This window comes from Pseudoliparis swirei, chromosome 17, assembly GCF_029220125.1.
Source record: "Pseudoliparis swirei isolate HS2019 ecotype Mariana Trench chromosome 17, NWPU_hadal_v1, whole genome shotgun sequence".
In the NCBI taxonomy this organism is placed as follows: domain Eukaryota; kingdom Metazoa; phylum Chordata; class Actinopteri; order Perciformes; family Liparidae; genus Pseudoliparis; species Pseudoliparis swirei.
In genome coordinates, this window is record NC_079404.1 from 17,247,210 (window position 1) to 17,266,072 (window position 18,863).

The following is an 18,863-nucleotide window of genomic DNA, read 5'->3' on the forward strand; positions in this document are numbered from 1 at the left end:
AAGTGTGTGTGTGTGTCTCTGTGTGTGGCCGAGCGCCGTGTCATTGCAATGCGGGACCTGCCCCTGTCAAAGATAAGGTCAGGGGATAATTTAATCATTAAAGAACCCTTCTTCTCTCTTTTCCTCTCATCCCCCTCTTCCACCAACTAGCTGACAACGCCAGAAATGTCACACGTTGTCATCATTTAGTGTGTGTGTGTGTATATGTTTGGGTTGGGCTGTGTGTGGCTTCCCAGGCACTTGTACTGCCATCTCTCCGCTCAGGTACTCTTGGCTCGAGAGCGTCAAACTGAAAAATCTTTCCTGCCGTATTGTACTACACGGTCAATTCAGTAGCTATGGCAACATGACTGTCGGTATTATGATTCCTTGAGTCAAAACCCATCTGCTGTCAGATAATTAAGTCAATTAAGGTTATTAATTTCAACTATTTACGAGGTGTGTTTATATTCCAGATAAGGGAAAATCCTTTAGAAATAGAAAAAATATTTATTATATTTTGTGACTTAAAAGCAAAACCTATGATCAAATTGCACATTTACCCTGACATGTTTGAGTCTTGTTAACTCGCTGATGGTGCATGTGGACTGGGTGCTCATGGTTTGTCCTCTACTGCCCCCTGCAGGTCGAATGATGTGGAGCTCATGGTGAAGGTAAGACACGCTTGTGCCCAAATTCAGTGTCTGGAGAATCTTATTCATATCAACCAGCAGGATTAAAAAATAGTAATAGCTGAAAATGATCTATAAAAAAACCTACATGTATCAAAAAAAAGAAGAAAAAAAAGAACAAATTTAGAGAACACCGAATATAAATATATATACAATATGAAAAATACCATCTGCTGCCTCCAAATCTATCAATAATGTTTAGGTTGGCTATTCAGTTCAATTAAAAATACTTTATTTACCCTTACGGTTCAGTGTTAGGCAAGATAGTTTGAAACATAAAAACACAATAAATTCACACATAAAGATTCTATGAAATATTACTAATGTTGTGTTTTAGCCTTAATATATATATATATATATAAAGGATATTAAAAAGGGAAATGTTTAAGATTAGATTGTCAATCTCACATTTGAACCCCCATGGGTTAAATGCAGAGAATACATTTTGTTGCCTGTGTACCTGTACTCTGTGCAATGACAATAGATTGAATCCAATCCAAAACCCTTTCTGTTCCAACCCCTTGTTCTTACTCATACTCTACTTTTCCACTTGAAAGTCAAATTTATATTTTTATTCTTCCAGATTACTGATCTTTTGAACAAAAACGGGCGCTTCTCCACAGAAATGTCCAAGACTACGTCTGGTAAGGAAAGTGTGTGTGTGTGTGTGTGTGTGTGTGTGTGTGTGTGTGTGTGTGTGTGTGTGTGTGTGTGTGTGTGTGTGTGTGTGTGTGTGTGTGTGTGTGTGTGTGTGTGTGTGTGTGTGTGTGTGTGTGTGTGTGTGTGTGTGTGTGTGTGTGTGTGTGTGTGTGTGTGTGTGTGTGTGTGTGTGAGGTCACTGCCAGCCATCGCATATTCACTCACACTGCGGCCCAAAAGCAGCCTCTGTCAGCAGAAGAGAAACACACACACTGCAGAGGTCACAGAAAAATAGTATAAATGGATGAAGCGACTGACACGGTGGCAAATGAAATGTATTCCCAGGAAAACTGCTCACTGTGTGTGTGTGTTTCCATCTCCTTTAGAAGTGGTACCTTTCTTCCTGTACAATTTGATCGACAGTATGTCAGAGGGAGAGGTGCATGCACAAGAAGACAAACTGAGGAAATACTTCAATCAACTGCAGGCTCAGGTACTCACACACTGATGTCAGGTTACTGACGACAAACAGGCATTTATACAGTTATATATTCAGTTAATTCACAACTGTCCTGCTTTAACAGAGCTTACTCACTCTGATCTGAGATCATTTGCAGTGTGTAATCAGACTCTGATTATTCATGATATACATACACACACACACTAACTAGAAGAAACATGAGTTGAGACAACCACACATGTTGTGGCAGATTAAATCATACTTTACACTTTTGGCTAAAGGTCACGTTTTAACTGGCTGTTTGGAGTTTCCAATGTTTCCACTCAAAGGTCACGTTGTAAAAATCCCAAAAGTCCAACACCAGGTTTGTGACAGCTTTTAAACAAAAGCATTAAATTGTCGAAACTGTAAACAAACTCAACAAATGTAACTGGTTCATCTCCTGTTGCATGTTTGTGTGAGCGGATCAATGGTTGGATGATGCCGATTTTTCTCTCGCTTGTTTCTGCTCAGAACATAACCATTTCGGGAAACATCTACAGAGGCATCAGGAACCTTCTGGATTCCTACCACATGCCAGAGCTCATCAAGGTACATGATCTGAGATCACAACATGCAGCATTACTGACTTTTATCAGAGAACTTTGAGAATGTTGAGCCACTCAGTAGAGATGACAAACTCAACAGCCAAAGGCCCAATATGATAATGTATCTGTTATACCTATTCTGTATTATGTATTTCTCTACAGTTGCCCTGATGTAGGTGTCAAATGGTAACTGAGTGCGCATGTGTGTGTGTGTGTTTCAGGATGTGGCTGCTTTAGTGGACCCCAAAGACCGAGTGTCCAATGGCCCAATGTCATCTTTCATCCGTCCCGTTGTAAGTAGGACATCGTGGAAATTGGTGTGAGAAATGCAACATAATAATAAATAAAAAAGTATGTTTATCCTACATTTGTACTGCTTGAACTTTGCTTCACATTTGAGTTTAATTAGGAAAAGAGGAATGAATAGAGCTATTCAGTTTGCCTCATGATTTCCTAATAATGTGTTTAATTCTCCAAGAGTATATATTTAATGTGGGTAGTATAAACCTATAGCAGAACTCTGTGTCTATTAGTGCAAGTCCATGTACCCCAATGAGGTCCAGTATGTATGTTTTGGTCATGTGCATGTGTTTAACGCCTCTCTGTCGCCATCAGGGAATTGAGGGTAAGATAATGTTACTTGAGAAGAAACTGGCCGAACTGAAAGCACAGGACATGCCTTTAAGCAATATTCTCAGGCAAGCCATCCAGACGCTCTGTGCTGAAGAGGTAGGATTTGTTAGGAGGCCTCGTTCTCACAAACCTATTTTCCTACTTGAAATTAGTTGCTCTGCCTCTGAGTTTAGTCCACAGAGCTGCCGTTTTCCCCCCCTGACATTTGTGTTGTCTGATCAGAACCTGCAGCGCGCCCTTGAGCTGAAGCAGGAGCACGAGGAGGAGATGACAGTCGGCGGCTACGCCCCCCTCATCAACCTGTGCTGCCGCTTCGACAACGTAGAGGAGGCGCTCAACCTGAAGAGGGAAATGTGAGTGAAGCAACACACACGTGGTAGCGCTGCGACCAGTAGTGAGCCATTAAAGTTTTAACTTGAGTGGTCTTAGAGGAGACATTAATGCAGCGTCCAGCCGCTCTGTTGACTTGCTGAAAAAGAGGAGACACTTCCCTTCCTCGTTTCTCTTCTCACCACCTCATCAGACTGAAGTCCAACAGGAGAGTGTACAAAAGATGAGGTGGAATACATGAATCTAGTCTCTCCTCCTCTTCGTCTCTTTCTTTAGGAGCCGTAAGGACTCGTCGGTTGTGCTGGATCCCACCAAATACATTGCACTGGTCAAGGCCCTCTCGAAGAATGGCAGAGTGGAGGGTAAGTTCTGCTGGGGCTGCAAATACATGTAGTTATAGTTTGAGTTTCAATTAGTCATACAGCCTCCAAATAGTTTTCTTGAAGGATTCAAAACAATGGATTGATTACCAAAAAGTTCTTCCCTTTTTGTGTTGATGGATTTATTGGTTAATTGGCTAATCCCACCAGCACTTCACTAGTTTTTGTCGACTCTACTGTCATCAAAGTAGATCATGCTTGGACCCTGAAAAGTGTGTTTGTGTGTGACCAACTCTGTCGCAACCCGTCTCTCTCCCTCCCTCAAACCACATTAGCCGGTCATTTTCAGAATGCTACGGTGGGTTTCCTTCAGCCCATTGAAGACCCAATTACCATCAGTTTGGCCGCTTGCTTTTTTTCACACAATGACAGGCAAAATGTTTCCCTTGTCTGTCCTCGTCTCTCCTCCCCGCCCCTCTCTCCGTCTTCATCGCTGTCTCTCTATCTGACCCCCTCCCCCCCACTCTGTCTCTAATCCCCACCCCCACACAAACATCCACATCAGTGAGAAATGAGAGGGGGAAATTACAGGACTGTGTTTTTCCAGAATTATTGAAATCCGCCTTAATGCTAATGGCAGATCATGTCCGTCGAAGTGCTTGAGCATCTCACACACACACACACACACACACACACACGTACGTCTACATTTGCATGTGAATTCAAGCAAAAGGCATTTGTGAGCACGGCTGTTGGTGTGTGTGTGTCGCGGTGTGTATAGGCAGCGCTAATGCATTTGCCATTAGCCAGAGTGTGCATATGGAGGGGACGCTTGTCAGCCACATTAGTACACATGGCTAACCTTGATGTTCGCCTGTCCCCACCCAGACGCTGGTCCGCCTGGCTTCTAGCACACACCAGGCCCAGCTGAAGATCATGTCTCCTGGCATCTTGCTTTAGTTCTCACCCACTAAGCTCTAATGGCTTTGTTGTTTTTGCCCTTGGTGCAAAGCCTTCCATCCCACCTCGCCAGGCAACTTATATTTTTACCTCGCTTTGTCTTTTTGACTGTATCCTTATGTCGCCTTCCTTGAAGAAACAAAAGCAACACTGTTCTCCAATAATTTACCAAAATATATTGAACTTTCATCTCAACCGGACTTGTTGGTGGAGGTATAGATGAGCTAGGCGGTGGTTCTAGTTTCAACTAGCTTTAGCTTTTAAATATTTTCCAACTTACTACTTTTGCGTATCCCATACCAGATGAGTGCATCCTGTTGAACCTGAGACCTACTGAACCTGTCATACGTATCAAAATGGCCCTGAACACCCCCTTCAACTCATCATACCTTTGCTTCTCTTCCTCCATTTTTGAAATACACCTCTCCTCAATCAATAATTGTCTCTTTGACCTGCCCTTGCCCCTCTGCCTCCATCTGTCCATCCTCCAACTTTGGTAAACACAACTTGCACTGGCTTTAGGTGGTCCTGGACTCCTTTTTAGTGGTGTGTGTCACCAGCAGTCAAGCCATGCAACATTAGATGAACCATTGGGCTGTGTGATGTTTGTTTACCTGGCCTGTCTGCCTCCCCGTCTCTTGATGTGTGTGTGTGTGGGGGGTCTGGCTCGCTTTGCTGGCCAGGATGCTTGGCTGAGCTGATGGATATGCATACTGGCTAAACGGATGGATAAAGTGAGAGATGGGGCTTTGGATGTAGGATGGGGGGGATGCTGGCGAGTGTAGCTCCATTTGGGCAGATCATCTCCGAGCCATTGGTCTCAGTGATTAGCGTGTCTGTTGGAGAGTGATGGAGGGAGGGAGGGAGACATGGAGAGACAGAGTGAGAATAAGTTTCATATGAAGTGATACTAATTACAGGTTTCACGGCAGGTCAGTTAATTCTGATCTGATTGATTTATATTGCATTTTAGTATTTTTAAAAGTTGCCTGTGCTTTTGTTTGAGTTGTTAGAGATACTTTTGTTATCCACTTTAGTTTCTTAGTCTCTCATCTCAGTGTACTATATTGGCTGATATATAAGTGGGCCTCAATTATAACGCAAACGGTCTGTTATGGCACCTGAATAAGAGCTTTGGTGACAGGCACGACTTCATTCTGTTTTCCAGTCACACACTCTTCTGACTCCAGCAACAGGCTTTTGTTTTCCCTGCATAGAGAATATTTTGGCACCCCGCAAAGAGGTTTTAACTAAGGAACCAAAGGAACATCACCAAGAGATGCATAAAGACTACAAAGGGACACCAAATTACCAGAAATAGACAGACGCAGAGCGTTTTGTGTGGCTACAAAGAGACAAATAACGCCAACAAAAAGAAGCCAATCGACTGTCTGTGGAGTAGTCGAGGTGGTGGTTGTCCCTTTTGCATGTCTGTGCCCGGGAGCCCATTGTCTCAGTCTGACCACGAGCAGAGCAGACGGTGGCAGAGTCAAATGGGGTCTTTGCTTTATAATTGCTAACTAGTCCAGTACATTGCTGGGAAGTTACGAAACAATGACTCTATAAATTTATTTAAATCCCATCCCTTTCAATGCCTTAACACATCTGTGCAGCATTGACATTGAGATTTTTAGAATTTTTATGTCCACGTTGAATGAATCTTCGGTACAGCTCTAATAGAATTATGACATAAATGACCTCGGGGTGAAGGCCATCGCTGTCTTGGACTTTTCCACATTATTGATGTTTGTCAAATAATTGTGGAGTCATCTTGGGCTTACAGATCAGGCGCTCCTCCTCCACCTGTTTCCCTCATTTTCTTCCGGTCAGTTATCCTTTTTATAACTTTAATATACAACTATTTCTGTTTTACCTGAGCCACCGGTATTTCAGTGGACACAACATTCACAGTCATTCTAGAAAGTTTGCCTTTGCCGTCTTCCAACTCAGACACTTGTCTCAATTTCTTCGGTCGAGGTGTTTTGCTTTAAGGGCTACGCTTCTCTCTTATGCAACAACTTCACCTCTTTCTCTATGATGCACCTTTCATAGAAACATGTAGACTTTAGTATCTCTGTTGCATATATTGGACACAATAATTATTCTGATTCACTAACATGAGATGGGAAGAACAAAATTGGCCGGTCCGCACGTGTCATGAATCCAATGGTCATTTTACACCTATTATGTGTGCAATGTAAGAACAGCTCTACGCACGTATCAGTGAATGAGGCCCATTGTCCTCCTTTTAACGCCCCTCTATTTAGCAGTGTCTCCTCCAATGCCACTGACAACCGGTCCACCTGTCCTCCCTCTATTCCCCCCTGTCCCTTTAAATATGTGCCGGCTTTTGGTTCCCATCGCCACAACAACTGGCACAGAGAGATGGAGAGAGAGACTGAAATTAGGATGCCAAAGCACTCACCAGTGTGGCTAGTCCCTCAGTGTGTGTGTGTGTGTCTGTCTGTGTGTGTATGTGTGTGTTCCCAGTAGAGTGACAATTCTGTTTGAGGGGTTTTCTTATACTAGCTATGTCGGTGTTAGTGAGACCCACATTTTCAGATTTTTTTGGGGGGGTGAATTTTCAGCCAAGTTAACATATTGCAGCTGGAAGACTTAATACACATTATTCAAATGTATTCTATGTCTTTGCATCTCTCCATCTTGGTCATGCTGTATAGATTAGTGTCTGTGGTAGAGAGCGGCTGTATCGCTGTCAGTCCATTAGCAGCTGTCTAAATACACAGTAAACACATCTTAATTACCTTATGCTGATACACCACATCTATACACACACACACACCATTTAGCCCCCAGTCTTTGCCAGATGGGCGCGTGGCCGGGTAAAAAGCCCTCTATTACCAGCTGGACTTGACCAAACTGATCCACCCCTCAGCCCGCTTACCGAGGTCTCACTGGGGCCACAGCGGGCCCTTGTTGCCACATACCTATAATTTAGCCCCCCAAGTGCTTTCCACATGGCCACGGCAAAAAGCTGGCCTCCATTGTAGGGGTCCGGTAATTGTAGTCTCGTTTAGAAAACCGTAAGCGGCAATTAGCGCAGAGTTGGCATTATACGGGGTTGGATTTGCATCCCCGCTGGGCGCAAAATGCTGTTTTAATATGAGTTTGTTTTCCCCACATGGAATTAGCTAAAGGGGTCTTTTATCATATTCACACACCCTGCTATTCTCCCAGCCAAGCTCCCTCCATCTCTCGCTTTCTGTTCCCTCGTCTTGCTGCATATTCTCTCTTTCTCCTCGCCTTTTTAAAATGTTGTATTTGTCCTTTCATCTTCACCTCTAAATCACTTCCATCTTTTAAGTGGAACCAAAGCATCGTGCATGGGGAGTTGTTACATGTCTGTCTTTATCTCTCTTTCCATCCATCACAGAGGCCGTGGACATCCTGAAGGAGATGAAAGAGAAGGACGTGGTGTTGAACGACACACACGCCACCATGTTCTTTCACATGCTCAGCGCCGTGGTGACCAAAGGCGGCATCGCCACCATCCAACGCCTGCAGGACACCCTGTTCACCCTCGGACTGGCCAAGCCCACCGCCAACCTCTGCTCGCCCCTGATTACTGCCTACCTGGACAGGTAAAACAAACTAAATGCTTTGTCCTTGTAGATTAAACATGTTGTGTTTCCGGTAAGTTCTCCACTTACTATCCTCAACCAGCACACTTTAGTTTTTGGATCTGTGTCTGCCAAATCCAGTTGCCAGGTGTGTGTGTGTGTGTGTGTGTGTGTGTGTGTGTCTCAATGAGTCACTCATCCCTCCCTATGATCATAGCTGAGGTTACATTCTGGGTCAGCGAGAGGATGTGGAAATTGCTCATTTATGTGTGTGTGCGCGCGGTGTTAGAGACAGATTTTGTTTGTTAGAGGATTTGCCAGCTGCAACCTCTCCCATGAGCCCCCACCCCTGATCTTCTGAAACACCCACTGCTGTACTCCAAGGTGTAAGTGTGGGGTGGGGAAGAGATGGCCATCAAGCTCCTTCCCATAATGCCAATATGCAAATGAACGGTACCCAACACTGGCTATGGGGTCACCGGTATTGCCCCACCCCTCAACTCTATTCAGGATGTGTGTGTTCTGTTTGTCGGAGCAGCTCTTAAGTAGATCAACTCATTAGCATGTTAATTATGTACAGAGCACTAATTGCTGGATTTACCACAGCCACGCAGTGCACCGTTAGGGGCCCTCCACCACACGCGTGCTTTCATACACACTGTTTACCTCTAGTGTGCATGCTGCGGTGGAGGTAGAGACCCTTTGCACATGAAGCTCATGCATACACATGCTCAAAAGGTCATTTATACACACACACACACACACACACACATTCTCTCCTGCCGCTGTTTGTTTTGCTGTAAGTCTGGTCTCTGACAGCAACAGTATTTCCAAGTTCACTCGTTAATCACTGCCTCTGTGAGATTAGCAGGCTAATTTACTCTTGGGTCATCAACAGCCGCCAAAACACAAATACACACACAAACACACACACATGCGCACACAGCTTAATGCAAGCCCTGTTCAAAATTCAAGTGCCAGTTGTACTTTCTCCAAATGACACCTCAGTGAACACACACTACTGAACACAAGTGAACAAGCTAACTGCTGGTATTTAAGCCGGCTGGTTGTCGAGGCTTGGAAATAGTCAACAAATCAAGGGAACCAGAGCGTACGGTATATTGTTTGGAGAGTGTCGCTTCTTCAAACAATTAACAATTAATTCATTCTCTCTTTGCCAACTGTGATTGGACAGATTCCTCCCTGCAGGAGTGAGATAATGACCGAGTGGCTCGTTCTTACATCGCTTACAGGCACTGACTTTAAATGGTTGATAACAAGTTCATAAATGAAGCTTCCTGTCAGCAATTCAACTGCATTTTCCCTTTTTCATTGGCATCAATGATAATAGAGGCGTTGATACTTTTTAGTCTTGAAAACGCATTCTATAACGTGGTCTTTTCTAAATAAGTATGCAATGTAAAGGGAATTTAACGTGTAGTTCCAGCAGTGATTGAACCAAGCCTCGGGGGCAGATTTGAGTCCCACAACGCTTGACTTTGAATCAATCTCCCTGCGCTCTTCTCCTCTTTTATCTTTTCTTTTCATCGTCATCTTTCCATTGTCTTCATTACATCAGTCAGGGGACAAACACAGTTGAGAGGAGGAGGGACAGAGGGAAGCGATAAAAGAGGACAAAGCAGGCGTCACTCCCGCCTACGCCCGTCTCATTGCTGCGTCAATGCTAATGACTTAATGAACACTTCTCTGGCAGATTAGTCCTTGACAGCCCATCATATGTGCCGCCCCGTTAGCCTTCAAGCTCGTCCGCTCGGTGTCGTATGGGCTAACCTGCTACTCCGCTAGCCCTGGTTGTCAGCTCCCTATTGAAGGGATAAGTGACAGGAAGTGCGAATACGTCCAACACAATAAAGAGCTGTAATTATGAAACTTTGAGACCTTGAGACACGCACACACAGGAATGTAGGTTTTTTAGGTAATTGCATCATGGGCGCAGCCACCTGTGTGCACTGACGTAAATATTCGTAAGTGCCATTCCTTAAACGCATGTGGGCTAGTGGTGTCAGGATCGCGGTCTCATTTGCGTTTCGATACACAGACACCGTGTCCTCCCCCACGCAAGGACAGCCGATCTCCCCCGAACAAAAGATGGGCACAGAGAGGGAGAAAAATAGGGAGACGGGGGGAATAAGATGAGGGGAAATGAGCTTCCCTGTCTAATCCTTCAGGTTTCCACTGAGCAATGTGCTCGGTTTTTTTTTCAGGGCTTAATTGGCTGGAAAGTGTCTGACATGCAAAGTTGAGGGCATTAACAGGACTGTGCGCCGCAGTAAACGGCAACGCAAAGTGACAGTTAAATTGTACCTAGGGGAAATTATCCATCTTTCGACATCCTTAGCTCTTTTTTTGGGGTGGATTGGTGGGCGGGGAGAGGAGAGGAAGGCAGATGCGTTTAATTGCAACGTCCGGCCTTTTTTTTACGTTGTTGCTAAGAATGATGGGATGTGTGTTTCTTTTATTATTATTTTATTTTAAAATGTCTCATCAGGATGGAGGGATTATAAGTTGCTTTGTGTGAAGGAGCGTGATAAAGGAAATAATTAGGTGGACATATAGGCAGGAAGAAACTAACATTGGATGCAACGTGAAGACATGTTAAAAATAAAAAAAAGAGCCATGCGCAACACAACATTCATGGTAATTGGACATATAAGCCACATTACGTCATTTACCAACTTTCTGCACTTTTTTTCCAGCACTGTTGTCTTGATCTTTTTGTTAATTGTGTACCCCTCTCCTCCTCTCTCATTCTACTTCCACACTCTTTCTCTCATTTTCTCTCTTCTGTGTTGTTCAATCAGACTGTTGTGCGGTTGAATTGCCTCTTGACTGGCGCTGCTGAATAATGTTGTCCCTCTTCATTTCAATTAGCGGACCTCTTTACCTTCCAACCTCAATCACTCCATTCCTCCTTCCTCCATCTCTCTTCTGCTACTGCCTCACAGAAGCCAAACTCAAGGTCATACCATTTCCTGTTTTTTTTCTCGGGTAGTTGGTCTTTTTGGGCATATTTCCCTTATCCACTTGTCTAATTGATTCGAGGAGAAAACACTTCAGAAATTATACCTGTTCACTCTCAATCTCTCTCACGCTCTGTCCGGCCGTCATTTTCTCATTCACTTACTCTGCCCCCTACCTCCCCCATAGTGCCCTATCTGCTTTGACCTCTGTGTGATTGACATGGTAATTACCCAATCAACAGATTGATGGCAGCGCTATCACAATAGAGGGGATTGAAGTGGTCTCTCTCCCTCGCCTGTCTCTCAGCTTCTCGTTCTCTTGCTTCCTTTCGTTATTTCTGTCTCTCTACTTTTCTTGTTATCACTCCATCAGGCGCACTCATCCTCCCTCTACGCACTCTTTTGTTTGTTCGTCCGGTCGGGAGGGACGGGCAAAGCGAGGGAGGATAGATTGAGCTGGTGGTACGGTGGGGGGGACTCTAATGTTGTTGCTAAATTGCTCAGCTGGGGGGCGAGGTCATCCGATGGGGAGTGAGAGCTGACAGCATAAAATCAAAAGGAAAATGGTGAGGGGAAAGGGAGAATGAAGAAGGGAGAGTACCAGGAGGTAAGGGACATGAGACGAGGTTAAAGAGGTTTGGAGAGGACACAAGAGGAGAAGAGTGAGAAGTTGGAAGGTGCAAGAGGAGCAGAGCAGAGAGGCTAAAGATCAGTGGAGCCCTTTTGTCTGTTGTATTGCTTCCCCTCTAAAAGCCTGTCCAGAGAGACATTAGCCTCTCGCCGACAGGTGTTTGAGAGCGTGCCTGATTGTGTGAGAATGATGTATTGGGGCCAAAAGGCACCTTCGCATACAGTTGCGCTGTCATGAATTCAAAGGCCTTCATTGTTGCGGAGGGTCATCGTGCTTGAATAGGAGGTCACTGGGTTAACAACCCATGATACACTCTATTCTTTACCGACACAATCCCGTGCACGACTGACTGGAAGGACCTGACACCTAACTCGCTCTCTTTCTCCCTCTCTCTCCCTCTCTCTCCCTGTGTGTGTGTGTGTGTGTGTGTGTGTGTGTGTGTGTGTCCCCCGTGCCCGCAGTAAGGACCTGTCCGGTGCTCTAGATGTAGCACTGCAGTGTCAGAAGCTCTACAACCACCTGCCTCGCATCCACGACATCATTGTTGCTCTGGTGGAGAAAGGAGACACCGACCTGCTGCAGAAAGGTGACACATCTGTACAGTCATCCAGCAAAATTATTTAAAATCATACAAATGTTTGTTGACAATTTTTGCTTATTAATAACTTATTAATAGTTTACCAAACAAAAGCAAGTTACAAAAGTCAATTATTAACAGTGCTGGTTTTCTGAAATGTATTTATGTTTCTAATGTGCATGACATGCAACAAAGGTCCCTGGTTGGATTTGGTTCATGGTCAGAGGCCACCAGGATGCCAGAATCATGATTTTTATAAATGCACACATTTTTGGTTTAAGGATTATTATGTCAAAATGACCTCCGTTAAAATTATATTTGCAGTTGACACCGTCACTGCTTCTCGCGGACATATATTTTTCAAACTTCTCCGGGTGGACTTTAACTTTTCAACTCTTCGTTTCTTTGTGTCAGGCAGAGCTAATCCAAAGTGTTTGCATTAGAAGCGCACGCAACAAGCGCCAGCAATTACAAGAGTGTAAGAGGACCGGAGAGGGAGAAGGGTTCAGGCCTGGGGCCGCGGTGAAGCACGTCCAACCATCACCTTTTAAACGCCGTGTAGGTTGACGCCAACGTGGCATAAAGGTCAAGTTCAATGTGCGGCAGGGGCAAGTGGCTCTGGAGTGCGTACAGGTTGAAGCCATGCAGTGGAGCACCTCTCCACCTTCTTTCCTCCTTGTTCACCCACTCCTTCCTCCCTCGTCTCTGACCCCCCTCCCCACCCGAGAGGTGACGGGCCCTTATTCAGGCGCTGCACCCTCGAAAACTAAATTACTTCTGCAATGATTTTCTGACAGATGCAAGTAAGCCAGTGCCAACTCGCCACAACTGCATCTTGAAATAACAAATGATTCTGTCTTCCACTTCCTCATAAAATGCAGGAGACTTTTGACATAAACCGTGAGACTTTTGACATGACCCTCGAGGCACACGCGACCCAAAGGCATTGTGAGTGCATGTTAAGTGCCTGTTAAGAGAGACCATCAGAAATAATTGCAGAAATGTACTGAAACATGCATACCTACAGAAGAGGAGTGGCCTTCAGCACTCTAAAGACATGATGCCTCGTCATGTCTGACCTTGCTTTGGGTTCAAGCATCAACAGAAAAATAAAATGAAGTCTTTTTGTGAGGTTTTGGCAACCATAGCAACCGCTCAACTACTCTGAAACACAAAAGTATTCATCGTACAATGCATGCATTTAACCTGGAGATTTCTGTCTTCTGTCAGGTATTTAATTAATGTTCAACGAGGTCCAGTTAAAGAGAATTTCCTCGTGCAAAGGTCCAGAACATCACACCAATGTCTAACTTGCATAATGATTTAGTCCTAAAATTATTAAAGTAGCCCAGCAGTTGTTTTACGCCTGTATGTCGTCAACAACTGACTGTCAAACCAAATGAAGACTTGAATAATATCTCAACACTATGTATTAGTGTATATTATTTATATTGCCAGTTTTCAAGTTGAACTGAATTAATAAATATATGTTCTCTCATTTCAATTGCAATAAGGGCTGGATAAAATTTAAAAAAAGTAAAACAAATTACAGAAAGCTTTTAAAAAATGTTTATCTTAAAATAAAGTACTTAATTTTAGAAAAATGACTTAAACTTAATTGTCTTTGCGCTGCAGCTTTATTTTCAGTTCATTCAGGTGTGACGCCACGAAATCACATTATATTCAGAGATTTGTGTGAGGGTACTTTATCTGTGGTTATTAAACCACTTGCTCAAGCTCTATTCTCCTCTTTGTTTACGTCATTGTTGGGCAGTGAATGAATGTCTTCGACAAAGGCTCTTCGGTTTCTTCTGTGTGCCTTAATTCTGGATTTGAGTGAGTATGCTTGCTCAAAGATTTATGATTCGTCTCCTAGTGGAGCTTCACATCGGCACTTTTAATGATCGTCACGGTCTCGAAAAATATGACACGTACTGGTTTTAAACCGTCCATTGAAAGAATTAACCTATAAGAGTACATTCTTGGTTAATGGATCTGGTTTCCCCGTCAACATTTCTCTTCTTGGAGGACGACATGTGAAATACCTGCTTTGATTCGCGTATCATTTTGACTGTTCGGCTTCTCCTTCGGTCTCTCCAGTCTTTTTATATCTCACTGAAGCCGTGACGCTCATCGGAATACACAAACTCGATTGGCTGAGTAGTGTCACGTGATGTGATTTACAACGCATGTAATTGGTCAGTGTTTTTCCTGGACCGCTGATCGAGTGCGGTGAAGGCTGGAAAAACTGCACCGGATAAAATAGAAGCGCTCCATCAAAAATATTCTAATTCTCAATTCTCTATCGACGTCTGGGTCCGGATGTTGAGGAGGAAAAGTGCTATCGGCGCGCAAATGTGTGTCTGTCTTCCACAAAAGCCTCAAATTGGATGTAGTCCTACTGGTCTGAAACTCGTCTACATTAGACTTGGGCCATATATTCAGTCATTGATGAGTAAAGTTATTTCTATTTACTTCAGATGACAGCAAGTGAAGGCTGAGGGATTAGCCTCTCTACTCCCACTCCTCTGAATATGCAGGTCCATTTGGATAACAGTGTGTGTGTGGTTGTGTGTGTGTTACCTGTCATGATGCTGCTGGACAGAGATAGCATGTAGCGCTGAGCAGAGCGCTTTAGGAAGTTTACCATGAGAGCTTAGGCTTTCATTCGGGACCTGTGTGTTTGTGTGAGCAGACTTGATATGGCTGCTTTGTGCCTGAGACATTGTGCCAAATAATGGAATAGGGAGGCAAAGATGGTGTATCTGTGTATATGTGAGTGTGTGTGTGTGTGTGTGTGTGTGTTCAACTTGCAGGCCATTTTATTCTCGACCTTTCTCTGCTCTGCCCCCCCGCCCCCCTCCGTCTGTCTTCTCTGTCCTTTTCAGCCATGGACTTTGTGAGTCAGGAGCGAGGAGAGATGACCATGTTGTATGATCTGTTCTTCGCTTTCCTGCAGACGGGCCGCTACCGCGAAGCTCGTAAAATCGTTGAGGTAAACAAACAAACAAACACACACACACACACTTTCTGATCCTGTTTGTTCCTGGAGTTAACAGTTAATTGAATGAACAAACTATTTTATTCCACCATGTAGTTGGTTGTCCGATAGTATTGTAATCAAATTGAAATGTTTCCAATAATAACAAACTTGATTTATCGTGTTTCTTTGGGATATCAAGACTAGTCTGAATGATGTTAGGAGAAATAATGATTTCCAAGGTAATGAACAATAAGAGTGCCTGATTTCACAAGTATGTAAACTCGCACAAAAATAGATCTAAAATATATTATAGAAATTAAATTCTCAATCTTTGAGAAGCTAACTTGAATAAAAACAGAATAACATCAGCAAGATTGTCGTGAGCCGCAGTAGACAAGCATTATGTAAAAGACATGCCCTTTATTGTTATTGTAGCTATGAATATTTATATCTTCCCGCTATAAGCCTTGTAGATTAGTGGGAGGAGAAGAGAGGGGCAAATGGGCAGATAAGAAGCGATTTTCACATGGATAAAACGAGCCAGGCGATCGGGGACTGGATAGCGGGACAGAGAGATTGATGAATAAACGAATAGAAGGATGAGCCTGACATCGGATGAAAGGGAAACAAGGCCATTATGTTGTCTGATCAGGATGAGAACAAAAAAATACCTTGACCCCCTCCGACTCTGACTCTGCTTTCTCTCGTGTTCTGCTGTGCTCTAAAAGAGGGATTTATCCCTCTTGAGGATTTTCAAACCCTCTGAAATATTATTGACATGTTTTTCTTGTGGCTCTCATGCCCCCTCTGCTAGATTGTATTGCCGTTATCCTACTTATAACATAGAGTCGGCTACATGCCGGTGATGTGTGTGATTGGAGATGCCTTGTAAATGGACCACAGATGTCCATGATGTCAATGAGAGATGTGTGTTGGAGACAAAAGCTCGGCTGCATCGACCCCATCTGTTGGCTTTTATTTGGTCATGCACACACTGTTGTCTCATTTTACGCTCAACAGAAAACACATTTCATTATAAGGCTCTTTTGGCTGTGATGGCTTCCTGTAGCTGTGCTTCGTGTGTGAAATGTCACAATGTGACAAAGTTAACATTTACTTTTTTATTATTAATTGTCTTTAGAGTCAAAACCTGCGGCTGGAAATGAGATTGAAGAGTGAGCCATAATTATAAAGTTGGGGGCCGGAAAACCAAAAGCTGAAATATGTGATAATTCACCCTTTGCATTACACATTTCATTCGTCAATGTAATACTATTGATTTATGCAGCTTTAAAGTATAATCAAACTAATGCTATAAGTTAGCTCAGAGTTGTCCGTTGAGCGGTTTCCTCTCTTTTGAGTACAATCGGGCACAAATCTCACTTCTTCGCTGTTTGGAACAAAGTCTGAGCTGTCACTCATTCTACTCATTATAAAGTATGACTGAGATAATGCCATAGAATTGTATCTATCACTAAAATATGCATACACAGACACTGAAATACACAAATACCTCCCCCCCCCCTCAGTGTCAAGTAGACGTCCAGAGTGGTGTCTCTTAGGGCTGTGTTTGGTTTAATTGGCAGCTGATTAATCACAGCTAATTAAATGTAATGATCGAGAAAGGTGGCCAATTTTGTGCTAAATGGTCACGGTTAGGTAGAGGATTGTCAGGTGGCCCGGCCTATTACTGCGGCCCGCGCATGTGCGTGATGGTCAAGGTTAGGTAGTGGTGAGCCATTATGTGTGTTTGTGTTAAGGAGAGGGTTTAGGCCGTGTGTGTGTGGTCTAAGTGGCCAGGTGATTAGTGGAATTACAACATTAGGAATTGAGATGGAGAGGGTTTGTTAAGTGGAGGTGGCACGAGGGTGGCTATCTATTCTTTTTGTGTGCATGTAACTAAGGAAGCATCTAAAGGTCACACAATACTTTTAAAGAGGCACAGTGATGGACTTTAACAAACTGCTGTGCTGTGTGTGTTTGTGAGGATTGTCCCGATAATCCAACATGATTTTCCATTGTTTCTCTCTGTGCTGTTGGTTGTTATCTTTATGCCTTCTTATTTCTGAGGATTTTGTTTTCTGTCCAGATTAGGGAGATTTTGTCCTGATGGATTCAAAATCCCAAACATATTTATGTGTGTGTGTGTGTGTGTGTGTGTTTGTTTGCAAGTAGTTGTGCAGAAGGCTGCTTTGAGCCCGCAAGATTTACCAAGTAACAGGGAATCAGAGGCAAAAAGATGGAGCACTCGCACTGTGGGCCTTAATCTCTAAAAAGATTAGACACAGAGAGAGTGAGTGCAACACATTTTAATTTGTCCCTTTTGGCTGGTTGGGTAAGAACATAATGCCTTTGCAGGATGGAGGGATGCAGGGCGGGAGAGAGAGAGACTGAGTAGGAGCAGGGGAGCTTTGGAGGAAGAGAGGATTGAGAGAGGAAAGGATGACGCCCGTCTTTTCTTGACTCTCCCCACCCTCTCACAGAATGATGGGCTCCCATCAAAGAGGCCAGCGGGGATTGAGCGCTGTTGATCCACGTTCAGATTAATTTCCTGTCTTTTTTTTTAGATTAGAGAGGAAGAGCAAGATTTCTCAATCCTGGTCTTATTCAGATTGTATCAAAGCCCCATGAGACAGATGCAATCCTGATCACTGTTATTCCACGATAATAATCATCTAGTCACTCCACACATCAGGCTAAATCTCAGCTCCATGAGCCGGCAGATCATTCTCTGTCGGCCCTCATTTGACATTCCTCACACGGTCTATCTGCATATCATTGTTGTCTTGCATGTTCTACAATCTCACAGAAGTCCAACACTATTCAGGACTATTGGTACTTTTAGTATATTTTAACTTTTCTTATCTTCTATATTGAATTTTTTCATGTGTAATTTTGCATCCACATTATTATTTAGCGAGCAAAAATCCACTCAAACTTTGATTGGCAAGATATTTGAACACCACAATATTCCCGTCATTCATGCAGTCCTGATGTCTATGTTGTTCTATCCACTGTCACATTTTTTAATATTTCCTTTTTTCTTCCAGTTCTTCCAGTCGTCTTAAGATATGTCAGTTTTTGATGATTGGTCCATTAATGGATCAGTGTCTTTATAGAAGATTAATTGGCAATACCTTTTGATAATCTGTCAAAAATGCCAAATAGTTGCTCCTTTGAGCCTATAAAATATATGTATAGGCTGCTTTAAAAAAAGAAGAAGATAATTGTTGTCATGACGTGGCTCCGAAGCCTTGACAAGAGGGAGGTGCAAATAATAAGTAATTTGTTTAAGTCAAGAAGATAATAGAATGTTTTCACTATGGTCTGACATTTTATAAGCTAAAGGATTCATTATTCAGCATAAAAATATCCTACAGACTAAATGAAAATAATCTTCAATTGCAGCTCAAATGCATGTATGTATGACTCACCTCAACACATTTGAGTATAATGTGTTTTCTGTGTGTTGATGCAGTGTTTATGTACTATCTGCTGCAAGTCCACTTA

At 43.4% G+C, this 18,863-nt stretch overlaps 1 protein-coding gene across 1 annotated transcript in view; it reads left to right on the top strand.

Annotated features, from left to right (window-relative positions):
- Positions 1–18,863, top strand: part of lrpprc (leucine-rich pentatricopeptide repeat containing) — a 46,475-nt gene that overhangs the window by 11,902 nt on the left and 15,710 nt on the right. Inside the window, exons 15-25 of the mRNA XM_056435880.1 lie at positions 626–653; positions 1,255–1,315; positions 1,697–1,803; positions 2,284–2,361; positions 2,579–2,650; positions 2,973–3,086; positions 3,213–3,343; positions 3,597–3,682; positions 7,995–8,202; positions 12,255–12,379; positions 15,259–15,365. Of these exons, the coding sequence (XP_056291855.1) occupies positions 626–653; positions 1,255–1,315; positions 1,697–1,803; positions 2,284–2,361; positions 2,579–2,650; positions 2,973–3,086; positions 3,213–3,343; positions 3,597–3,682; positions 7,995–8,202; positions 12,255–12,379; positions 15,259–15,365 (1,117 nt within the window). The remainder of the gene's footprint in view (positions 1–625; positions 654–1,254; positions 1,316–1,696; positions 1,804–2,283; positions 2,362–2,578; positions 2,651–2,972; positions 3,087–3,212; positions 3,344–3,596; positions 3,683–7,994; positions 8,203–12,254; positions 12,380–15,258; positions 15,366–18,863) is intronic.